This window comes from Diabrotica undecimpunctata, chromosome 8 (assembly GCF_040954645.1).
Source record: "Diabrotica undecimpunctata isolate CICGRU chromosome 8, icDiaUnde3, whole genome shotgun sequence".
NCBI classification, from domain to species: Eukaryota; Metazoa; Arthropoda; class Insecta; order Coleoptera; family Chrysomelidae; genus Diabrotica; species Diabrotica undecimpunctata.
The window spans coordinates 42,943,603-42,970,588 of NC_092810.1; the positions used below are offsets into that span (position 1 = coordinate 42,943,603).

Sequence of the window (26,986 nt, forward strand, 5' to 3'; positions counted from 1 at the left end):
AAATATTGACTTACACTACAAGATGTTCTGGGACACCAACAGAAAATTTCCGAATGTGAATAGTTTCGTTTTGTCTATGTAAGATCTCAAACATCATAGCCAAATGAAGCAGTCTGTTAAATTTAAATCACCAGACAGTTAAATTAATGACAATGGTGCTCTATTTCAGTTTTTTGTTTCTCGTTAAGAAGTTTCTTTTTAATGTTAAATAACCATACAGTTTTTATAAAATGTAACGAAACCTACAAATTCTTTGTAAGTATGAATTGCACCATTGTTGTTTTTTACACCATTATTTTTTGCAGAGAACTAAAGAAGCATTTAAAAAATAATAAAAGCGAAAAGTATTCTATTAAATCAATGAATCACCTAACTTCTTTAATTTGCCATCATAAATGACCGATTAAATATCTGGATTCACCTGCTGAAACGCCGTAGATCCACTATAAATATTATACTAGTGCGTTTGAAAAATTTCTGGTTGAAGTTTGGATCGCATTATTACCACACTAAACCACTAACTTCGAAGTAAGTCCCCCAAGATGGGGGACTTACTTCGCCCGCTAAAATAACAAAATGGCAAGGCTCGATGGATTTTAGTTGGATGAAGTTTTTTGGGTGTCATTAACTGTATAATTTTTAGACGTTCAACAAGTATTTTTCTCTCCAAAAAGCCGAACATCATTTTAACTATATATATTTGAAGAACAAAAACTTTCTTCACCTCTGGAGATTCCATAAATTTAGTGTTTTTAGACTAAAAAAAATTAAATTGTCAACATAGCTTGTAAATTTGTAAATGTGACTTTCATACACGCTGTTGTTGGCAATAACATGAGTGATCTTTTACATAGAAATGTGGAAAAACTTTTAGTTTTAATATGAACGTAGCTATGTTGAGGTTTCGACTTTATTTGTGAAGTCATCTTCAAGCATCAAAAAGTACTCAACACAAATGACATCGTCAACCACTGTTTCATTTGATTCTTTGAATTAATCGTAAAACGGTTTCGGTTTTTGTTCATCATTTCACTTCATCTTGGTTGTAAAAACAACATAGTTGTACAAAAAACTAATGCGACGACCCTCCATCCAAACACAATCATATAAAGCATCATAATTTTGAATAATTGGATTAACACTTTTAAGATTTAAAGCTGAATTATACAGATGGTTATATGACAACAAGATTTGAACAGAAATATTTCCAAAAAGTACTAAAAATAAATACCAACGTCATGATGCAGTTTATACTGATCCTGAAAATATAGTAAAAAATGATGAGACTGGCCAATTCTATAAAAACCTTTCTTTAAGATTTGAACCTGCATTATACAAATAATTATATGAAAACTAGATTTAAACACAAATATGTCTAAAAAGTACTAAAAATAACTACCATCGTCCTTTTACAAGTGATCCTGATTCATTTTCTCCTTTGATTCAATTGTAAAATTGTTTAAATTGACCATTCCACATCATCTTGGTCATAAAAGTAAAGAGGTTGTAGTGAAAAAATGATGCGACAGCCCTGCACTCAAACACAGTCATCGAAACGACTATAATTTTGGACAATTGTATAAAAATATTTAAGATTTGAATCTGCATTGTACAAATAGTTAGGGAAACAAGATTTAAACAGAAATATGTCCAAAAAGCACTAAAAATAACTACCATCGTCCTTTTTCAGTGATTTTGATTCATTTTGTTCTTTGATTCAATTGTAAAATCGTTATTTTACTTGATTTTAATCGTAGAATCAACGTAATTAATAAAATCTTATGCGACGTTTCTGCGTCCAGACAAGATCGGAGAAATAACGTGATTTTTGACAGTTGTATTAAAAACCTTCAAGTACTTTATTTTTATATTTATTATTTCTTTCGTACATTTTATATTGACAATATTCATGTAACAAATGATAAGTTTTTATTAAAAACCGAATTTCGACTGAACCGTTACCAAAAAATCATTCCTGTAAGATTAAATTTAAATTATAAATCAAAATGTTATCAGAGACACATTCTAAGCATTAGTCGTCATAATATGATTTATTTTTAAGCTTCACATCAAGCACCAAATACAAACAAAATTTAACAAGAATTAGTAACATGAAGAAAACAAGTATTTATTGTTTCAAAAAAAGCTTCTATCACTTTTTTTGAACACTTAAGTATAACGGTGTAAGTAAATGCTGGATAATTTGTAATTACTCATCGTACATGTTTAAAATTTCATGAATTTATGTTTAGTAATAATCTTCAATATTTAAACAACTCTGAAGATTCGTCCAAAGATAGTCGTAAAACATAACAAAAATATCAACTTTCTTAGTCATCTTTGTAGCTTTGCCCAAAAATAATCACATGAGGCTAAATCTGGACCACAAACAGGTCATAACCAACATAAAATTTCCACAAAATTTAAACATGTATAAATTTAGTCGGTGAGTTTAGAATGCAGGATTAAGAAAATAGTTTTGAAGTTCACTCTGGCGACTATTCAACTAAACAATTGTGTCGCCCTATGGAGCAGCTAAACTACAGAACTAAATACGAAAAGGCACGTTAATTTAAGTGATTTTTATCTATTGTAAGTCTAAAACGAGTGACTGTAGTTATTTGACACACCGAGTTATAATAACTGGAAAGAAAGTTCTGGAATCGATAAAATAATCTATGCTAGGTGTTTAATTACCAAATAGTTTATTAAAAATAAATTAAAGGACAAGAAGTGTTTTAATATATTTAGTAAAAAGCATTTATTTCAGCTTTAATGTCAAATAAGAAGTCTTGAGAGAGATATCACTTACAATAAACAATGGTGTGACAGCACACTCTGTGGGGCTTCCTTATGACTACAAGTATATTTGAATACGAATATTTATCTAGAATAGTTTTTTAAGTAGCTGGATCCGTAAAAGTCTCAATACTCATTCACAAATACTTGTAGTTTGGAGTATCTTCTTTAAACCTCTAATACTTTATGACGCTTACTACATAGTTTTGAGTTAGGAGATTTTCACGAAGGATATATTCATACTCAATCTGGTGTCAGCTGTTTTTTTATGTGTGCCCCACGTGGGACGCCAATATTTACTGTAAGCAAAGTTGTTTTTATCTGAAAAATCATTAGATAGCTTGGAACAACAATAATTAAAATAAAAATGATCACAATTTATTTTACAAATTCCAGAAAATCTTCCTCTTTAATAAAAAATAAACTATAAACATAAATTCCAACATCTGCATCAACAATTATATAAAAGTTACATGATCTAATACTAAAATTAAAAAAATTCAAACTTAACAATGGATGGTTTACATAAAACATAACTTTTAAAATTAATATTTACACTTTTAGACTTATTAAATAAGTAGATCAACATAATTTCGTTACAATGGACAATATAAAAAATATTGCTGAAATTACTTGGTTGGTGACAACAATTCACGACGTATTCGTGTCAAAATGTAATAGTAGTGAAGTGTTATTAATCTTTTTGATCCAGTTGTACAATTGTTTCAGTTCACTATTTCACTTAATCTTGGTCGTAAAACAGCGTATTGATAACAAAAACTGATGCGACGGCACTACATCCAAACAAAATTACACAAACCAGCATAATTTTTAACAATTATACAAAACTTTTAAGATTTGAAATTGAACTAATAAAATCGTTATATGAAAACAGTATTAAACAGGAATAAGTCCAAAAAGTACTAAAAATAAATGCCATCGTTCTTATACAGCACCTTTAGATACTCCTCTTTCATTTTCTTCTTTAATTTAACTGTAAAATTGTTTCAGTTCAGCATTTCACTTCCTTTGGTCGTAAAAATACAAAAGTTGTAGTAAAAACTGATGCGGTGGTTCTACATCTAAACACAATCATATAAAACAAGATCTAAAAAGAAATATATAACACATGTTATATTATTCGAAAAGCAAATAAGCAAATGCCAGAAAATGTAAGTAAAAAACGTACCACAGATTTGTGATATGTATAATCTGCATCGTTACTCTCATAAAGACACTAGATTCGTTGGTAAAGTTTCCTAAATCTAGAAAGAATAATCACCAACCAAAGCAATTTCAGTTCTTGTAAGTACTGTTAAAAATCTGTTGACTGAATAATCTAAATTCTATTTTGTCACTTATCGACCACATGTCACGTCCAATCTTCGATTTCCTGCGAAGGTGTTGTTTAGTATTTTTGTTTTCTTTGTTCATTTAGTTCCCCAGTATCGTAGCAACTCAAATCTTTGATGTTATATCATAAAACTGACCATCAACGACGCATTTCAGTGACGTAACGTGCTTGTGGTTCCAGGTTGCATTTCACAGAAAGTTAGAGATTATGTTAGGTTAGGTGATCAATTATTTATTCTACTGTAAGTATATACACATATTTTCATCAACAGATTTTTAAACGTGTCAAAATATAACTTCTATATCAATACAAAGTAGTGACTATAACTCTAGAAGAGTTACTGTCTAAAAATAGTTGTAAATTTTTACGAAAATACCGTAACATAACAAGTAGTAATAAGGTTCCTATATGTGCAAAAATTATACACAAACATTGAAGAAGTGAACGAAAGAAGAAACTATATGGACACTCGTTTACAGTTTAAGATACTGTATGGCCTTGTCCTCTAAAATAATCACTAGAGGCATATATCGAGTAAATTTAGTTTGGACCTCAACATCTCAAAATATATCAAATGAAACAGCTTCTTCTGCCACTCACCTCTTCCGTTGGTACTATAAAAAAACCAATTCAAGCTACTCTAACGTTCAAAATTTTACCTTTAAAACACACATTATGCATTTTATATAACTTTGTTAGAATTTTCGTAAAAAAATAATCCGAAACAACCGAATCTTCTGCGTATCACGTTGACAGCGAGACGCAGTAGATCGGGTTGTACCGAGCAATAAAATTTTCTGTTTTATCTGTCAGTTTTACATTTTGATCCGAAAGGAACATAAGTACTTTCGAGACTCCCTGCTGGCGTGCTTCTACATACCGTCAGGCTTCGGGATGTTGGTGTTGTAGGCTCTTATAACGGCTGATTGCGACACTGCTCCTCCTTCTTCTTGGGAAAAAGCGAAACCGTCTATCAAAATACAAAATATATTATTATTTATTAAAAAAAGGAAGGTGAATTAAGAGGGAAGTTACATATGTTTTGAATTATGACACCAGTTTGCATAAACTGTTAATTAGTTTAATTACGATTTTCACTCTCCACTTACTTCCTTTGCCCTCCAGCAAGACGAAAAAACGTCTGTTTTGCAGTAAAAAATGTACGAAGCTACAAGATGGTGGTCATAGAAAATATCATACAATTTGTGGAGCAATGTCTTGCGAATTAGTCTGTCATAGGCTGCTGTCAGATCTATGGAAGCATACTCTGTTTGAAGTTTTTGTTCGAAGCACTCATCAATGTATTCTGTTAGTGTGAGGACTTGGCCAGTACAAGATTTGCCGGGTCTCAGTCCTCCTGGTTGTGAAATGAGGTGCTTGTCAATATTTTTTTCCATTCTGGTTAAAATTGGTCTCTCATATAGCTTCAAAAAGAATGGACAATTTTGAATTGTTCTAAAAGCTAAAAATATGCTTAAACAACTATAAACAGCATTTCAAAGGGTGGGCGTCCAGGTAAAAATGGAGAGAGCAATGTTGGAAACCACTAGCGAGAATTTAATTAACAACGAGACACTACGACATATTCGACATCATCGAACGAAGATTTGGTCATGTGGCAAGAATGACACATAACAGACGGACGACGAAGATATTGGAATGGCCCCGGGAACTCAAAAGAAAGATAGGGGAAGCTACACTTTGGGCAGATGATTTAAAAAAATTCAGAACAAACTGGATCCAAGTAACTCAGATAAGGAATATATGTAATCCTCAAAGATGTCATCCACCATTCAGTCCTGATTTGACACTAAGGGAGTTCTTTTGATCAAAATGTACAATCATATGAAACCATTACATAAAAATCGATGACACAGTGGTAAATAAAAATAAATAAATGTAGCAGGGGTAAAGCACATCTGAGCGGACATAAACTGAGATCAAAATTTGTTGGTAGCCGAATTAAACTGAAAACAATACAAAAGACAATTGCTTATTGATATCAGAAAAATCATGATCCAGATTTAAGAACTCAAGCCGTCCCAGTATGAGACTGTGCGAGGGGAACTCTATACTGAGTAGGACTCTGGACTAATAGGAAACGTCTTCTTCTTCTTGTAGTGCTTATCCGTTTCGGATGTTGTGTACAAATCTGTAGTTGGCACAGTGTGCTGCTCTGAAAAGATTTGTGCTTGTCGTGTTAAATCACGTACGTAGATTTTTCAGCCAGTAAATTCTTCCCCTTCATGGTCCCCGTTTTTCTTCCACTTTTCCTTGTAGAATTAATTGCAGCATCCCATATAGGAGCCCATATACCCCATAAGAAACGTCATATGGGCAAATAGAACCAGAGATGTGAATAAGGAATAAACTTCGTGAAAATAAATGGTGACATTTGTGCTTCGACTACTGCTTTCCCCAATTCTTAGGTGTAGCACAATCATGCCCACGGGAAGCATGACACAGGGGGAAAAGTGTTAGCTATGTGATGCCTCATAGATCTACATAACTCTAGGGCATTATAAATTGAGTGGTGAACATTTCTTGACGTCTGAAGAAAAATCAGTTGGCTTTAAACCATATATTTTATGCTTACCACATTTAAAGTGAAAATTGATTTTAAAGTAGGCTTAAACAATTATTAACCGACAAGCCATCTATTGTTTGGGTGATAAAATAATTATTGTTACTGGTATGACTCAAAACATACGTAAAAATCCTCATTAAGTTATTAAGGGAACTAATTTGTTTCTCTGTTTTTGTCATGTTTTTTATTGTACACTGCGAGGCAAATTTCATTTTGACAGAACTCAAGATATAAAAGAAAGTATTTAAACTAACAAAATAAAGAGAAGCAGACAGTTATATATTGGTTCATCCCAATATTAACTCTTCTCGCAGATATATTGTTCAAAAGTCGTGTACCATATCATCTTTGGCCTTTATCCTCTATTGTATGCGTTTTTACATAGTTGCCATTGCTATCTAATACCGACTTAGATTTTCAAAACTACTATTCTTCTCAATCGTCATCTTATTTGTAGTGGCAACTCCTTCTTCAAATGTATAATTTACCTGTTATCTATTACAGCAATGGTTAGAATACATAAGTATAGGTCAAACTGGCAACAAATGCATGTTTTCAAAAAACGATAGTGTGTAAAATTTTTTATTATAATAAGCTGAGTACTTTCGACATATAACATGCCATCTTCAGAGTTTTATCTTACAGGTTACAAATACTTCCCGGAAAAGTTATTGCCGATACAAAATACATAAAAAAACATTGGAAGGTCAACAGCTCTGTTATAAGAGTGAAAATGCTTTTATAGTTGTAAAAATCACATTTAAACGGTGCTTGGTATACCAATGGCTGATTCGTTGAAGCGATGGAAATCAGCGTCAGCCAATCAGCAACCATTGGTATGCCAAGCATCTTTTAAATGTGATTTTTAGAACTTTAGAAGGGTTTTCATGCTTATAACAGAGAGGTTGGCCTTCTAATGTTTTTTAATATGTTTTTTGTCGACAATCGCTCTTCCATGAGGTATTTGTAACCTATAAGACAAAGCTAATATAACTCAGCTGATTATAATAAAAAAAAGTTTACACACTATCAAGTTTTTTGAGAACATATACCTGTTGCCAGTTTGACCTATATTTTAGAAGTGTGTACATATCATACAGTCGTTTTCCAATCCAAGAATAAATACGGACTATGTGAGCTCTCTACGAATGAGAGTTGACTTTACAAGGCGGTTAATATGAAAATACAATAGTTTCACATACTCTTCAAAAACTCCTTTCTTCTTCGATGTCCACATGACCTCTCGAGATATGCTATTAGATGTTATCTAGAGATCAATGAATGCTATATTGTATCGTTGTTACTACATGTTGTACAAGTACAAAAATGTACAACATGAAAGAAAATCTCGCTCATAAATAACTTTGAATAACTTGGTTTTTGATAATCCAAATGATATCCGCCTCACTTAAAACATAACAAATAACAGCCAAACTATTTTGATACTTCTTAGAAAACGTTCTTAGTGACTTATAGACCAAATTAGTGTTATTAAATCGTTAAATTCCACTACTAATACCATAATATCCAGATTTAATTGTGTGTTCTACTATTTCATTAATACGAATTAAAAATTAAACCAAATTAAACCCAAATCGTTAGTGGATTTTTGTTAAAGCTAAGGTTTAGCACAGGTCGTACAGTTTCTGTACCTTATATTTGTTTCATTGAAATTATATCATACAGGTTAACTTGTATATAAAAGTTCTTCAAAAAGATTCATACATTATCGGATATATTTTTACATTCTATGTACATCAGGACAATGGTGATATATAAACAGTTATATTTTTGTGAGCTAAGTTTTTAGGTAAGAGTTAAGTAGAAAAATAATACGTAACAGAGTAGGAGAATAGGGGTTCATGGTGCTTCTTCTTAACGTGCCCCATCCCTAAGGATATTGGCGATCATCATGGCCCATTTGACTCTATCTGCAGCCGTTCTGAAAAGTTCTATTGACGTTTTCCCACTCCATTGTCTTAGATTCTTTAGCCAGGACGTGCGTCTTCTCCCCGGTCCTCTTTTGCCTTCCACTTTCCCTTGTATTATAGTGTTATAGTATTTCTTTATCTTTTTTCATTCTTCGTAGCGTTTCCGCATTTGTTATGTGTTGTGTCCAAGATATTTTCCACATTCTTCGATAACACCACATTTCAAAGTTAATGAGTTTTTTTTCTGTCGCCTCTGTAATTGTCCAGGCCTCAACTCCATACAACAGGACAGAGAACACGTAGCATCTCAATACTCTAGTTCTAATTTCGATGTTGAGTTTTCCATTGCATAATATTGCTTTCATCTTATTAAAAGAATTTCTAGCTATCTCAATACGTCGTTTTATTTCCGTACTTCTATCCCATTCTTAATTTAGTTCGCAACCTAAGTACTGATATCTTTGCACCCTGCTAAAAGTTTTCCTTTAGCATAAACACTGTCTTCCTTAATCTTGTTCTTGCTTACCACTGTGATTTTTGTTTTATTTGTATTCAGTGTCATTCCATACCTCGCAGTATTGGGTAATGCGATCAACCAAGATCTGTAGTTCTTCTCTGCAGTCCGCAAGGAGCATTGTGTCATCTGCGTATCTAAGATTATTCAGAAGTGCTCCGTTAATAACTATGCCTTCATTTACGTCTTCTAATGGCTCTTTAAACAATTCTTCTGAATACATATTAAAAAGTAAGGGGAAAGCACACATCCTTGTCTTACTCCACGGTTTATAGGTATTTCTTTCGATTTTTATTGGTCTATTCGTATTATGGCTTTCTGATATCGGTATAGATTGGCAATGATTCTCACGTCTTCGTCATCTAATTCTGTGTTCTGCAGTATTTTTGCCATTATTCGGTGTTGTACTTTGTCGAAAGCTGTCATGGTGCTAAGACAATCAGTAGCCCTCGAAAATGTATGTTATGGGTGTATAATAATGAACTTCGTTGTTTTACTATTTTCAATCTAAATCTAATTTAACCATTCCATAAACAATTCCTGAATCGCTTTCTTTTATTTATACATCCAACGTCGTCTTTTCAGCTTTTCCTTTGTCCTTATCATCTGCGTCTACCTCAGAGCTGTTATTCTAGAACTTATTTCGGTATTCTATTTTCTTTAGTTCGTCTTATGTGGCCATGGTATCATCTCATATTGAATCACTCATTTTTGAGTCCACTTCTGGATCATATATTTTGTCATTTGTCTCCCTGTCCATTTTGTTCCCACGAGTTGGAACTAAATGCCGTCAGGACGTAGCTGCTGCCCCATGTCACGTTTTTAGTTGATCCGCGGTTTTTTATGCACGCCTGTCCTATGTATGGAAGTATAGCGTTAACAGGATTTTTAGGCCCATTGCTGGATGGATGATTTTCTTCGTTTTCTGTTTTTATCTGTCAGCTTCCAATCTCTGATTCCCCTCTCTCTGACATCTTCCATCACTACATCTCTCAATTTCTTTCTTGGTCTTCCTTAATATTAAATTTCAGTCCTATTTTAGAGCTTTCCCGAAACCCGTCTTTTTGTTATACTTGCCAGTTCTTTTCCATTTCTTGCAATGGGAAGCACATCATCAGCGTACGCTAAGCATTGGTGCTCTTAGTAGAAAAGAGTGCCGGATATATTTATCCTACTAACCCTTACAATTTTTTCTAGAACTACATTGAATAGCATGGTAGACAACAGGTCTCATTGGCGAACACCTTTTTTTACTTTGAATTCTTCTGAGATTGAACCATTGCATTTCACAGCACAAATGGTTTTTTTAATTATTGTCATTTTTACCAATCTTACTATTTTTTATGGCACTTGGAATTATTTTAGCGTTTCTATTAATTTGTTTCTATCTATTGTATCGTAGGCGGCTTTGTATTCAATGAAAAGTACTTGTTAAATGTGTCGATAGCAATTAAAGTAAATTGTATACTCACGCTTAATCAAGCCATTAAGAGCGATGCTGGGAATATTTATATTCCACTATGCATCAACAATTTACCCATATAAATTACCATCTTTCTTGTACTCATTGCGTCGAGTAAGGACGATAAATATACGAAAATGGTTGCGTTTCGATTTAATTTGAGTTTCTTACCACTCCCTAACACGTGTTTCTGGGTCTTCCCGTCATCAGAGAGAGCTTGTAAGAAAACTCAAACTAAACCAAAACGCACCGACTACTCTGGCAATTATAGAAAAATAATTACCAGAGTATGCTACTAGAGACATCTAGCGATGAAAGATGAAGTTAAATGTGTCGATAGCAATTAAAGTAAATTGTATACTCACGCTTAATCAAGCCATTAAGAGCGATGCTGGGAATATTTATATTATATACGTGTTAGGGAGTGGTAAGAAACTCAAATTAAATCGAAACGCAACCATTTTCGTAAAAGTACTTGTGCTGAAATGTTGTATTCATAACAATTGATCAGGAGAGTTTTTTACATCTGCATGACTAATAAATCTATATATCTGTATATAAATTCCTTATTGGCAATTGGGACGCGCCGCACCGTGGCAAGAATTAGAACTTTGACGCCCTGTTTGTCGTGCACGGTGTACTGAAGAGTTGCTACTAATTCAGAGTTCCCCAGTGCACGGTTTCAAGCCGAAACGGGTCTGATTTGTTACTCTTCTTTGTCAAGAGATTCCCGTCGACCGTTTCCAAAAGGTAAGTTTTGTTGCCCTGGGTATTTTTTGGGTTCTGTCTTTTAAGGTGCACGTCTCGCACCTCTCCGTATCTGACGAGGATGGCTTGTGTTTTTGTTGGATTTAAAGTAACTCTCCATTTATTGCCCCATTTGGCGATTTTGTCCAATTGGGCTTGAGATTTGTCGAATACAGTTAGATTCCTCAACGTCCCGTCCATGGTGCCTTAGAAAAGTAGTGCAGTATTGTCGGCATAAAGTAAAATGATTGCTGTTGTAAACTGTGTATGAGATAGGTGCTAAAATTGAGCACTAGGGCACTCCAGCTTGTAATGTGAATGAAGTGGAGAATTTTTCGGTGATTTTAACTCGGATGGTCCGGTTGGAGAGATAGGAGTGTATTGTTTTTAGAAATGTGGTTGGAAATTCAGAGTGGCGCAGTTTTTCGATCAAGCCTGCGTACCAGACTTGATCAAAAGCCTTCTGGACGTCTAAGAATATGCTGATGGCTACTTTGCTTTTCTCGTTGATTGTGCGTAAAGTGAAAGTTGCTGCTTCTGTCAACGCATTTTGAGAAGAGTGTTCAGCTCTCAATCCGAATTTTAATTCTGAGATAATGTTGTTTTCTTCTAGGAATTTTACGAGTTTTTCCTTAAGGATCCTCTCGTAGACTTTACCTAGAGTATTAAAAGAGAGTTTCCTTGGTTTGGGAATCATAATTGTATTGGCTACTTTCCATGGAGTAGGAAAGTAGTTCAGTCCATGCATTGATAATATTAGTAATCAGAGGGATTATACTCTCTGAAAATTTTTTGAGGCATCTCCTATGTATGCCATCTGGGCCAGGAGATGTGTTTCTACCGTAGTCACACCTGCACAGGAGCCTTAATCGGATGTTGGATGTTATAGTCTCTAAAGTACTGTGGAGGGTAATAGAGTACGTCTTCCAGTATCCTTTCGGCATCAACTTTAAACCACTTTTTTGGATTTTCAGGTGTGATAAAAGTTGCCTGAAGTGTATTTTTTAAGGCTTCTGATTTATCTTGTGTATTGGATAGTACGATGTTGTTTACGTTGAGATGAGAGTGAGGCCTTGACTTTTGCTTAGTTAAGGTTTTGAATTTTTTCCAGAAATTTGAACCGTCTCTGTGGTCCAGACCAGAGGTAACTCGTCTCCACTGTTCTTGTTTGGACTTGTTCACCTCTAGTGTTATAAACGCTGAGAGTTGGTTGTATTCTGTTTTGATCTGTAGGTCACGAAATCTTTCATACCCTCTAATTAGTCTGCGCTTAGTTTGGATTTTAGCGAGAATTCATTGTGGAAGCATTGGAGTATATGGATTAGTGTATGGATAGAAATATATAGATTGACGTATATGGTCCAGTGTTCCATCCTTAGTAATTTTTACACCAGGTATTGGTATGTCTCGCAGCATTTGATTTCTTTTCTTCTTCTAATACCACAATTGTTGTTCTTCACCAATACACAATTATCAACCTGGACCGATAATCATCTGATTATCTGCGAAATACAAATTATACAAAACTTTGTCGGTAAGTGACATATCCATATTTGTATATTTCTTTTTCTATTCCCTGAATGCTTCTTTAAAAATTAAGTAACTCCATTAATCATTTTAATTCTTGTGTTTTTATTATGGTATACTACTTGAACTACTTCCATATTTATATTTATGGAATACTATCAAAAAAGAATTGAATAAATTACTGGTGTGAGAACGCAAAATCCTGCGAGTCATATATGGCCCTTGCAGAGATAGCATGGAACAAAAAAATGCAATAAGAGAGGATCTGGAAAAAATGGGGTTGAGACAGTGGGAAATAGTGACAGAGGAGCGACAATAAGTCAAGTATAAGGCAACAGTAAACGCGGCAAAACTCACGAAAAATGTTGTATGACATTTATATTTATTTTGCTCTCTGCCTCCCATAATATATGTAAAGATCATGTGCTTTTATAAGGTCAGCAAACATCAGCTGGAGGTCTCAATTTCTTAATATTAACGGTATTTGTGATAGCTGTGTTAAAGAAGGAGCTGGTAATAATTTGAAATCTACAATTAACAATGACGTCGAAAAGATGTTGGAAATCCATTAACGTAAGAACGTTTTGGACTTACATAACAGATGTTAAAAATATTGTAGGTATTTTAAAGACTCAATGAGGAAGTGTCCAAAATATAGCAATGTACAAAATAAGATGAGCAATTTAATGTATCTCGTTAGTGACGCTGTTATAAATGAAGGTATTGGTTTTGTGCTGGCACATTTTTTGGAGAGACATAACCCAAATTTACAATAACTGAACCTACATTAAGAACAGCATTTTATAAACTCTACAATGAAAAATATTCAAGAAACAATAAATTAATCAAGTCTAAAGTTAAATGATATCTCTTCATCTGTCTCTACTGGAAGATTGGACAATATTTACGTTTCTTATTCATCAATGGAAGATAGTTGATTGGCTACATAAGCGCATTAGAGTCTAAATAATAAAACAAAAACTGTTAGGCAAAATTTAACCTTATTCAACAACCGAGTCCTCTTCTACGTTAATATACTGATGCCAAAGTTGGATATACTCATTTTTTTTGTCAAACGATTTGTCTTTTGCCCAAAATGCGCAATAGCCTTCTCACTTGGTTCAAAGTTTCTCTTCCTTTAGCATTCTTTTGAAGTCATTAATACGGTGGGTTAGGAAACAACTATTCTGCTTTTGACGTTTTTGAAAACGCACAAAAATAAAGCTATTTAGTATTCAAAACTGATGGTTCTTCCTCTCTCAAAGATTACTGCGAGTTTGACTTTAGGATGTAATAATGCATTTATGTTTCATTTTCATACATCGCCGCAAAAACTCCTGTTTGTTGTGCTGAAATTGTGGCAAAGTCCTGAATCGTCGAAACGTTGTTTTTTTGATTGACAGGATAAACGTGGTACCCACTTTGAAGACAACGCTTTTATCTATAAATGCACATGTAAAGTGGTGAATACAATGGCTTCTATTATATTTAGCCCCCTTTTATCTCGCCCAACTTCAATTTAGGATCGGTCAAAAAGATTACGTGGATTTTCTTATATGTTCCAGAAATTTAGGCTTCATTTGCGTCCACCGTGTTTAAAATCAGCATACCACCCCTTTTTCCTGTTGTTCCCAACAGAGCAGAGTTCTAACTTTACAAACCTGAGTTTTGATTGGTATAAATGTTTATCAACGATTTTTAATTAAATATTGTGGAAGAAGTCTAATCATTTTAACACTTTTAGACTTTTTAGATATGTTGGTCTTTCTTTAAAAGTTACGTTACTTTTTGACATTCATATTATGAATCTTCTTTAAGAACACAAGACAACCTGTATAAAAAAAATTGATAATAAGCTTATATTCAAGCGAAAAAGCTCTAGCTTCGGCGTAATTTAAAAAAGCAACTTCTTGTTTCTTTGTTAATTCTATTTTTTATTTACAAGATTCATTTTATATAATACCAAAAATTAAATAATAAAAAGTGTATTTTACGGTGTACGTTTTTCTTGGCGCTGTGAATTTCGGGTTTCGGTGAAAAGATTATTTTAGAAACTTAAACCAGTTATTTTGTAGTTTATTAGAACACAGTACTTGAAAATATTTTTGCCGAATATTGTATACCTGTAGATTTTCTTTAATTTGTAGAAAAGGAGGCAAGAGATCGTAGATTTTGAAGAAAATTGAGAGAAATCAAAATCAGAAAAGTCAGAATCAAGACAGGAGCAAAAGAAAAAATTTATATGTTTTTATTTTAGCCTGTTCTTTCAGTATTCAGAATATGAATCCTTAAAGAACGTAATTGTTAAAATTTTAAATCAAAATTAAATTTGTTGTAGATGAAAAAGCTTTTAAATCTCTTTTAAGTTCACTATTTAAACCATATTCATTCGCCTATTTATATGCGTAATATGGTTGTTTATGACCTAAAGGTGAAACAGTAAAAAAGCGTCAAGAAAGTACCAAACAAGACAAACAGAACAAAATATCGAGTATCCCTTTAGTTCAGCGAAATAATAAAAAAAAGTACCCCGTTTATGACACTGATCCCGCCAGTCAAACGACAATTGTTTTGGGTAGTATGGAGGTCTGTAACAAAAACCTATTCGTTACCTGCAGTCGATTTTTTGGACTTAATGAATTAATTTTAAACTCTTTAAAGACTTTTGGAATTAGTTATTAACAAATTAAGATCAAAAAGCGGCACATTTTCGCTTTTTTCGTCTATCAGCAAAAAGTGAAGCATTTGAAACAAATTTGACAGTAATAAACTTATAAATTATAGAAAAACCTTCAAAATGGCGTTTTTTAAATGTTTCTACTTTTATTTGTTATTAAGAAAGTTGCAAAATAAGTCAAAAACTTTGATTTTTTATAAATGTTAATAACTTTCTTAAAAATTAACCTAGAATCTTCACATTACATGAAATGTTGGGACTTTAAAAAGTGCATAAAATAAAAATTTCAAAACGGTCGGTCAAATAGTTAAGTTATTTATTTGTGTATCCCAAATTATTTTTTATGCAACAATACAAAAAAAAGAAAAGATAGAAAAAGAAAGAAGATTTATTCTATCTATACTATTAAAAAAAATTTAAATATTGCAAAATAATTTTGCAAAAACAAGTCGATTTTTTGCTTATAAAAAATTTGAATATCTTTTTAACCATTACCTGCAGGAAATTTTATCTAATATTTAGAAAGCTTGTATTTTTTCACAAATTTACAAAGAAAAAGATGTACTAGGACAATTTGGGAAGGAATTTGTACTTTTTTTTAGTAATTCACAGCAGCTTTGTTTATATAAGAATTAAGATATCTAATTAGCGTCATTTGAAAATTCTAAATAGATTGCCTATCAACAGAACCGTCCACAAAGCTTCAAAATGTGGTCCTAAAAATCGGCCGGATTTGAAACTCGCTGGAGAGATCGAAAGAGAAGGAGCCGTTAACTCTCTGGTTCTTGTTAATGAATTTTGACGTTTCTTTTTTTAATTTGTATAATTGAAACCTTAAAGAATGTTATTTCAAATGACGCTAATTAGATCTCTTACTTATTATAGACAAAGCTGAATTAAAAAAGGACTAACGTCGTCCCAAATTGTCCAACGACAATTTTTTTCTTTTTTGTGTACGTGTGTGTGTGTTTGAGCATTATTGGTTTCGGAGTCAATGTCCATTCCCCATCTTACCTTGATCAAAATATTTTGTATTTTTTAGGCGGAAGCTCTAAGCTTGTTCTTGTTTGTTTAGGTAGGTATAAAATCAGATAGATAGGCTTTTGTCATTTTATGGAACATAAGAAAAGAAGTTGTAGATTTAAGTTGCAAAGGGAGATGATGCCCTTATGAAAAAGAATAATAATGGCTGTTTTTAGGCGCTCTGGAAATATACCTTTTTCAAAGGAATCATTACTTAAAAATACCAGGAATTTTAACACATTTGGGAGATTTAGGAAAATTTTTATAGAAGATTTGCTTTTGATTGATTGGATCAGTTCAGATTTATTAACTGGTCTTATAATAAATGAATTCGAGACCTTTTTTGAATTAGGGAGATAGGAAATAGAATCTTGTTGTGGCTAAATAGTTGATGTTATATTTTTACTCACATTAACGAAGTATTGATTTAGATTTTGAGGGTTTGGAATAGCAAATGTTTGAGCTGTGTTAGTTTTACTTCGAAGATCGTATATTATGGAGTAAGTTTCTTTTGCAACTTTTTTAGAGCTTCCCAGACGATTTTGATAGTACACTTTTTTAGGTGTTTTGATGAGTTTTAGAGAGGTTCCTCTGTACTTGGTGATATATTCAATGACAAAGACGTTGGTGGTAAATTTTTTGATGTACAGTAGTGAACGCATATTCTTGGCTGAGTCGAGGGTTTGTGACGTTTTGACTTAATTGTAATTAAAGGAAATGCCTTATTGAAAATACAGACAAGCTTATCTAAAAAATTATTGAATTTATAGTCCACGTCCACAGAGGGAAAGTGCCACCCAGAAGTGATGTGCAAATTTTGGAATTTACGAAAGTTCTAAGCGGAAAAAATCCTACATAAACGTTGGGTTTGTTGAGAGTATTAAACTTGGTATATGCTGCTTCATGATCAGATAGTCTTGCATTAATAATTGTAGATCAAGAGGTGACAATATGTTCAATTATGATAAATGTTGTTTGAGTAATTCTTGTAGAATTAACGTGAATTGTAATTCTTGTAGAATTAACGTGAATTGTAAAACCATACGATTCAAATATATTAACCAAGGATAATTGGGTAGAACAAGCTACAGCGTAATTATTATTGAAGTCGCCACATAGAATTTTTCTGCTTTTATTGGGCAGGTTGTCTAACAAATTTAGCATGTTCTGAAAAAATAGTTCTGCAGAAGAATCAGGTGATCTATAAATGCAAAGAATGTATACATTAAGATTCTTGTTATAATCCAATGAACAAATAGTTTTCCTACAGGCAATGGATAAAAAATTTTTTATAAGAAAAAAATCGACATGTTTTTGCAAAATAATATGCAATATGTTTTTGCAATATTTAAAATTGTTTTTCTTAATTTTTTTTTAAATATTGATAGAATAAATCTTATTCTTTCAAAAGACCCATTGAATTACTGTAGTTTAATTATTTTCTGACTTATATTGTTGCAAAAAGAATTAATTTGGAAAAAACAAATAAAATAAGTTTTAAATTATTTAACCGATTGCATTTCATGTAATATGAAGGCTTATAAGTTTCTTACTTTCAAATTCATTCTAAATGTTTCACTTTTTGCTGATAGACGAAAAAAGCGAAAATTTACCGATCGTTGACCTTAGTTTGTTAATAAATAATTAAGTCCAAAACATCGACTGCAGGAAACATATAGGTTATTGTTACAGCCATACCTCGCCCATAACTGACGTTTACCTGGCAGGGTCAGTGTTACAGAAAAATCTTATTCCTTGAACTACTTGAAAGCATAAAAAGTACCACTAGGCCTATTTGGTAATATTTTCGGTTGTTTATGCCGTTAATATAATTACTATCAAGCACGGCAGTGAAGATTCGGAATTTGAAAGATGTACTCAAGAAAAAAGATTCTAAAGTTACGATTCTCTTTAAGAAATTTTAACGAAAAGTAACTTTTGAAAAAAATGTGTACCCATTAGGCTGTTGCAAGTTGAGTAGCAACTTTTACGTCACTATAACAAAGTCTCCTTTCATTTTCAATTAAGGCATTCAAATAAGCTTATAGTAAATCGTTTCGCTGTAAATAAAAATCTGTAAAACCCTAAAATATCTCACTCGAGAAAAATTCGTGCCACCGAAACTGCTGTTATAAGTTTGGTAATAAATATGTGAATATTTATATACCTAGCTCTTGATAATAACTGGTTTAAGACAAATCTTCAATTCAAGATGGTTTTGTGGATGGATATTTAATAAAAATTGTGAAAAATCAACAATTTTATAAACAATATTAGTTAAAGAAACTTTATATGAACAGATTCAACGTGAATTAAAATTTAGTTAAATTTAGTAAGTTATTTGTATTGTTCTTTATCGAATTTTCAGGTTTCTTGAACGCATCCTTCCAAATTGTATCAATCGTTTGTCTCTTTCTGCTATATCGTTTCTTGTCGATCCTTAAATATGATGTTGGCTATTTGCTATCATAACTTTACTGACAACAGATCTGAATAATGATGTTCACATTAAAATCTCCCGTGATAACATCGAGCTCTTAAAACTATTTTAAATCATAATAGAATTTTTTAATATCTTCTTTGTCATAAACCTGTTTGGGTGACAAGATAATATGACCGACTAAAGTTACTTTTCCAGAGCCTGGCCAGCTCATTTCACTTATTCCAACGATACTTATATCTAACTGCTTTATTTCTTTAATGATGTTAGGCATTTTTCCTGTCTCATGTAATAGACTATCGCTGTATGTATCAGTCACTACCATGTTATTTTCACTGCTGCTCTAAAAAGCTGTTTAGACGAGCGATTAAACTCTCTCTGAGATTGCGCTGCTCTCTTCTCATTCCCTCATTAATTATCAATAAAAACACAATATGTTATGTCGTGCTGTGAATGAAGATAGACTTTTCGAGAGAGAACACGATACTCCATAAAACGATTTAAGAAATTTATTTTAGTGGTGTCAGCTTTCTGCCATCTAAACTAGATGGCTCTACTAGCAATATCACTCTGGTATGTGATAAATTTGCTTAAGGGTCTTATGCTTAATTATTAGAGAACCTGGTTAAAAATATTAAAACAAACAAACAAACAATTTTATTAAAAATACTCAATAGTGTCTTTTAGATTGACCAAATATCCAACACACAAAACCCAATAATCGAGACTCACGTGATAGTTCGACATCTTGTTCGATCCTGGGAGCCGTGCTCCTCCTGGTGAAGACGTTCCTCAGCAGCCGGGCAGTCTCAGACAGTCTGTAACCATGTTTCGATACTCTAGCGCTATCTAAGCTCACGGACTATTAAGGAGCTCTCGACCACGCTTCTTGCGGTCGATAGGGGGTGGATACAGAGGGGATACAATAGGTTAAGATGAGTTAGACCAAGCGCATGCGATTCAAGCGATAGGTGGGTGAGGTGCGGGAAGAACTCAGCTAAAAGAGGTTAACCTTGGTATCAGAGACCAGAAAATACTTAGTTGTGTTTCTATAATTCTTTACAATCTTCAGTATTTATCTACTATCTTATATAATTAACATTAATCGTTAGACTAGTCCAGCATAGTATCGGCAATATGTTTCCGACGAGAAGTATTCAAAAATCAGTGTTATAAAATGTATATGTTACATGTTGTAAAAGAAAGATATAAATTCTCTGTTAGATCAGTTATTTTCAGTTTGTTCGATGCCACCTCCAACCCGTCATTTGTTGTTAGTCCTATACCATAAAACAGCTTTATATGTCTTTGGCTACTTCTCCCCTACCGATGTTGATCTTTTAACAGTCTTCTTCTGTCATTTATCACTTGATGTATGTATATTATATAAAAGCACACTCGCTATTTGCCTGGCAGTTGTCTGTTGTTGTTAAAACTCGTCTTAAAAATAAGTAACTTAGTAAGAAATTTATTTGGTATATCTGTCAACGCCATCTATACTATGTCAACTGTCATTTGTCTTATGCCAGAAGATAATTGGTATACCTACCAGACATATGTCACGCGTTTTTCTTGCGTCATGTGTCAATTCACATGAAATATTTGGTAAACATGAATTCTTTGTTTCTAACATAGTAATTTTTTTATTCTGATAACCATCGATAATTTATTTAACAAATTTTAAAGATTGGTAAATTATGTGGACACAGAAATAATCTACTTGTCTTTGTATATTTATAAAAAAATTCTAGATTAACTGTACATATGAGTTTGCTTATGACTCGATCGAGTACTTTCTGGTCTCCGTTTCCACGCCTACGGGTGAGTAAATGTGACAAAAGGATATAAACCAAACATCATGCAACGAATCAATACTTACATATTGCAAATTGCTCCAACGCATGCAATGGTCTTGCAAAAAACAAATGGATTACTCAAAACAAAATATCTTAACAGTTATTGAAAGGCCTATGACATAGTCGATCTTACATTCAAACGGTAACGAAAAAAATAACAACAAAAATGGTCTACAAAAATTTATAAAACATTAATTCCTCGATATATTGAATAACAGTAAATAAAGATAAAACTTAAATGGTGTGAATATAGAAAAAATATTATCCTTTAAACTTTTATTTAAAATGCACAGTATATATTTTATTTGTGGAATAAACCATCGCCTATATATCCACTTGTTGTCTATTGTGTATGTCCATCGTTTCTGTCAGAGTTTGATTTTTTTCTGTGTTAAAATTTGGTTTTTGGTCTATCACAAACTGGCTGACTGACTCTAATAACTTGCCAGATCAAAAATATAAGTTCCCAATAGACAAACTTTTGAGAACTATTACCGAACTACCACTCATTGGTCTTTAGTACATCCAGGACCAATATTTTAGAAGGATTCTAGAGCTCGTGCCGAAATGAAGACTTACCGGCAGCAGAAATTACACTAAAGATTTTGTTTTTATGAAGAAAGACACACTTGATCCATCGATATTGCCAGATCCTGTAGGCCAGCTGTAAAGACACTGCAGTATACAACTTATGGATTCATAACAGCTTGGAACTAGTCGTACTTGCCAATAGGCTTATAGTACATCTTCCATTGTTTTATGATCTCCATTCCAGTAGTTAGTCCAAGAGATTAAATCCCAACGTCCAAGATGTACTGGCCATGTCCATATACTCCCTAATATTCGCCTTGCCAAGTTAATATGGGAGGAAGCCCCCACAGGAAGAAGGCCCTTAGGACGTCCACGAATGCGATGGAGAGGCAATATATGGTCAGGTCTAAGAACAATGGAGCTACCCACTGACCCAACTATTATGGACGACCGTTCAATATGGAAGCAAGTTGTGCAGTCAGCCAAAACCCACCTCGGGTTGTAGTGCTACGAGAAGAAGAAGATTCCAGTAGTCTGAAACCCTGTACCAGCTTGTACGTGTCTACTTAAATAGTACCATATGTTTTTGGAGTCACTTGACATTTTACAAGTGTCTGCTGCCTGCATAAATTATGACAGTCTCACTGGAGAAATATAAAAAATATAAAATGAAGACATCTTACATATGGCACACACTATCTAGCAGAGGCTACAAATACCAAAACTAGTACTATTTACAGACACTGTGTACTGATGCAATATCTGAAAGTACTAAACCTAGCATAGACTTTTTAAAGGTGATAAAAACTCTGACTATCTGCTTAATGAAATCATAACACAGCTTAACTTCCGGAAAAAAAGAAGCATGTAAGAAATTAAGGTCCCAAAAAAAGCTAGTCATAAAGACTAGGTAAAATCAAGTAAGGAAGGTCTAGAACCAGATACAGATAGAGGATTTGATGACTTGAAATAGGCTTAAAAAATCTTGAAAGTAAGAGTTCGATTATATCAAATTATAAATTAAACGAATATTTTAACATGATTCACATATGGTCCTAAAACTGTTTTCTTGTACAATGTATAAGTTAAATATTGTGTTTCGATTTCCACTCCGAAATTTTCAATAATATTATTTAAGAATTTTGCTGAAAAGAGTGAACCCATTGACATATAATACAAATAGACTTGCTGCTGCAATATACTCGCATTCCCTCAGTGTGACAGAGAAAACTGATGCAAAGCAGTCCCTGCATCTCTTTCTAATGGGCCGGGTTTATCGACCACGTGACCTTCTCATTGGTCATTTTGGTCACGTGGTCGATAAAACCGGCAAATTAGAAAGAGATGCAGGGACTGCTTTGCATCAGTTTTCTCTGTCGCACTGGGGGAACGTGTGTCGCTGTATGGCAACGCGTGGTCTATTTGTATTGCATTTCTATGGGTATAACCGTCAAAGTTGAGGTTATATTTTAGACATGACCTCAACTTAGGCGGTTATATACTCATTTCAATAAAATTCTTAAATGATTCTTGCACTGATTTTTACTACGAATACAACAGCAAAAACAGTGCACCAAAGCAGCAAAATTGCTCCACAGTTAAATTTGAAAATCTTGGGAAACTTGACACATCCTAACAATTTTTTTCGTATAGAAATGGTCCCCAGTATAAAATAAAACTAAAACTAGACTGAATAGTCTAGTATAACATAAAACTAAAATTAGATAGATTTTCTATATTCACACCTCACGATACAATAAAAATTTCGCCTGATAACCGAGTAATATTATTTAGAGAAGACATGCTGGAAACATTAACAGTGTTAGTTCAATATCAACGTCAGAATAAATATTTTGGTCCCTTGATTACGCGCAAAAAAGATAATTATGATACTAAATATTTCTATCTGGTAATATTTTATCTATATTATGAATCTTTAAAGTACTGTTTGTACTTTGTCTATCATGCTTATATATTTGTATAATTACAATAGCTGTTCGAATAAAAAAGTTTAAGTCAAACAAAGTATTTTTATCAACTTGGAATCTGTATTTCTTGGTAATTTTTGTAAATAGATAAAAAAATAGGTAAAAATTGTTTGTCCTACAAACAATGACAAAGAAAGGTTATTCGATAGAATAATCATTCAGGATTCTACAGGGGATAAAATTATTTCTGCAGTCTCTAAACTAACGTAAAGTTCGAGTAACCCTCTGGCTCAGGTCTAGCCTTAGGGTATTAAGGTACCGCAATGGTCTAGATAGTCTAGTGTTAGAGTATTAGCATGACAACGACTTAATAAGCTAGTACCATAGCCATTGAGGTACGGCAGCCTCTTGAAGCTTCGTAGATCTATGTTTTCTGGAGAGCTTTTTTACAGATCTGCCAAGGTTTCGTAATTTCTGGATGTAGGATCCAGATCCAGATAGAAGTTCCTCGTCTAGTTCTCTCAAAAAGTCATGCCGTTTCGTCCAGTATGGATTCTGGGTTCACTGCATCCACTACTTGACATACAATTGTATGCCAACTGTTCTAGGGATTAAGTTCATAAGTTAGTTCGGCTAGATTTTCTACCTAAATTAGCCACTGTTCTATTTTCTACTAGCTATAGGATACTTGGGACCATGAATAAGCGGGGAGTGTTTGTGATCGTCCCCAGCTTCCAAATCTTCTTTGTTCTAGGAATCTAGAAGATGGCACATCATGATGATGTAGAACATACTCACAAGATGGCTTAAGTCTATATAACTGCCCATTCCTCCTATGTTTGCTCTGTTTGCGAATCCAGTACTCTACATTATATAAAAAAGTATCAAATAGGCAGCACTTCTACCTTGTTAAGCGTATGAGGATATTTATCCGTCAGTGCGCCAATCAGTTGCAGAAGATGTTTTCCTTTTAATAAATGTGGCCTTGGCAATTTTAACACAATCTTTTGGTCTCTTATTTAGCTTATTGCAGTTTCCAGTTACAAAGTACAATAATTTGTGTTATTTACGACATAAAGCAATACATCAAATCATAATGATGGGAGAAATCTAAAGACTGAAACAAATTGGAAGGTTGTGAAGCTTGGACGCTAAACAAAATAAGTGAATAGGCATTAATATAAGGTATTTGAAAATTACTTGCCTTAGTTACAAACAGAGACCAACCTTATCATCATTTATCTTGGCTCTAGAACTATTTTAAGAGTAAAAGGTATTACAAGACTTGATAGATAGAAAAATAAAGACGTAGGACAAGAACTGAATGAAAAACAAAGAATGAAAAAATCAAATAATACAGAACTAAACGCAAACAATATGTAAACCTTGGAATGCAGAAGGATAACATAGGAAAAACTGAAATTAAACATCTTTTAAACAAAAAAAAATCTGTGACAAGAAAAATTGGTCACAAATATTAACAAGTGGTACTATCTTAAAGTAACAGGGAACAATTTCAAAGAAATAATGAAGACTGCGTTAAAACTGGATCAAAAATGGAAGTACCAAAAGAAATCTAACTTGATCAAGAAGACCAAGATATAAAAGATAGATGAAAAATATATAATAAAATGAACAGTTCAGAGAAGAAAGTATGGAAACACGAATCAAAAGAGAAATGAAGCAAAGAATTGGACAAAAATTTATTATCACATGGCACAGTTCGGCCAGAATAAGGAACGGTATATGTAAGAAAGATTATGAGGTTGGAGAACATACCATAAAAAAGTAAATAAAACAAGTTATAGTTATAAACATATGGATTCAGCGCTATGAAACAAGAACCTCACAGAATCTCTTTAATGGTGGAAGTAAGGAATGCACAGCATGAAGTAAGGAAGCAAACTAGTCAAAAGCAACAAGTTCCAGAAATCGGCGGCATTTCAGATGAAATTTACAAGATAATAGTCAGAGTTCAAAATAAAGAACAAATGCCAGAAGAATCTTCTTTGTGTACCGTGCTTGTTTTCAAGCGTTGGCCAGTGCCGTATTAACAAGTTGATGAAATTTTTCTGCAAAATTTTTCTTTTTCTACAAAAGCTCTGTATAAAGAAAATAAAGTGTCCATTAAAATGGGAACAAGAATCATAGGAGACTTCACCACAACAAAAGGGCTCCTGCAGGGTTGTTCCACATCTCCAACCCTATTCAAAATATACTTACTATACTAGAGAAAGCCTTGACTACATGGAAAAGAAAATGCGAAGCCATGGGAGTACCGGTACGGAACGAATACCTATATACATTAAGTTTTGCAGACAATCAAGTAGTGATTGCACAAGACCAAGACGACCTCAGCTACATGATGAAGAAACTACAAGAAGAATATACCAAGGCTGGCCTAGATATTAACCTCGCGAAAACAGAGTACCTATCTACAAGTGAAGAAGACATAGAAGATCTACAGATTGATGACAACGTAACAATCAAAGGAAAGAATAAATTCAAATACCTGGGGTTTATAATCACGAAAAAGGCAACAACAGAGGAAGAAATTACACAAAGATTAGGGCAAACAAGAACAGCAATCCGACAACTTAACTCAGTATGGTGGGATAGACACCTAAAAATGAAGACAAAAACGCAGATTTATAAAACATTAGTGCGAAGTATTATGACATATGGGGCTGAAAATTGGATCATAAACAAGAAAAACAGCAGTAAGATAGTAGCAACAGAGATGGAATGCCTGCGAAGATGCTGCTGAGTAACAAGAATGGATAGGAGAAGTAATGACGAAATAAAGCAAAGAACATCAATAGAAACAGACATACTAACATATATAGAACAAAAAAGACTAAAGTGGTATGGACATGTAAGAAGAACTAGCGACAGCAGATGGATAAAGAGAATAACCGAATGGAGCCCCATAGGAAGGAGGAAAAGAGGACGACACCGAAAATCCTGGAGGAACGAAGTAGACGACGCCATGAGTAAGAGAGGACTAAACGATGGAGAATGGAACAACAGAGAGAGATGGAAACGGTTGAGCGAGGGAAGGCAGTGAATACTGTAGAATCCCTAAATATATATATATATATATATATATATATATATGAAATTTTTCTCAAGCGGCAGTTACTAATATGCGAGTATTAGTTTCAAATGGAACAGCAATTCAATTATCAACATCTAACAGCAGCTAACAAAAACGCAGCAGCTTTCGAAAAACGAAAAATGATGGGGAGGAATTGGGAGAAGAATATCATGTTTAAAAAACCTGAAGAAATGGTTCTCCACAACAATAACAAATCTATTTAAAGCATCAGTTAATAAAATAATTATAGCCAGAATGATCGCCAATATTCGAAACGAATGGGCACCAAAAAGAAGAAATAGCAGTTAATAGTGCGGAGCCAGGACATTTGTTTTCTTTCAAACGTGTTGTCGATGACAGACTTCTACAGATGTCTGCCAGTTAATAAAGATTTTTCGTTATATTCGTTATAAGTTATATTCTGGTCGAAATTTCCTCGCCACTTTCAACCCTGCAATCAATCCAGATATCTAAAGTGTTCCATCCTTTCCAGGATTTTGTTATCTAATTTTA

At 33.3% G+C, this 26,986-nt stretch overlaps 1 protein-coding gene across 9 annotated transcripts in view; it reads right to left on the reverse strand.

Annotated features, from left to right (window-relative positions):
- Positions 1–1,855: 1,855 nt before the first annotated feature.
- The window catches only part of ATP8A (ATPase phospholipid transporting 8A1), a 187,280-nt gene continuing 162,149 nt past the window's right edge, over positions 1,856–26,986 (reverse strand). For 6 of the 9 annotated variants that reach the window (XM_072540155.1, XM_072540150.1, XM_072540153.1 and 3 more), the window contains 2 exons: positions 19,794–19,879; positions 1,856–5,123 (listed from right to left, as the gene is read on the reverse strand). In XM_072540155.1, coding sequence (XP_072396256.1) covers positions 5,026–5,123; positions 19,794–19,879 — 184 coding nt within the window. In that variant the 3' untranslated portion in view covers positions 1,856–5,025. Of the gene's footprint in view, positions 5,124–19,793; positions 19,880–20,039; positions 20,059–20,940; positions 20,973–26,986 lie in introns of those variants that run through there. The other 3 variants (XM_072540156.1, XM_072540157.1, XM_072540158.1) reach the window with 3 other exon arrangements.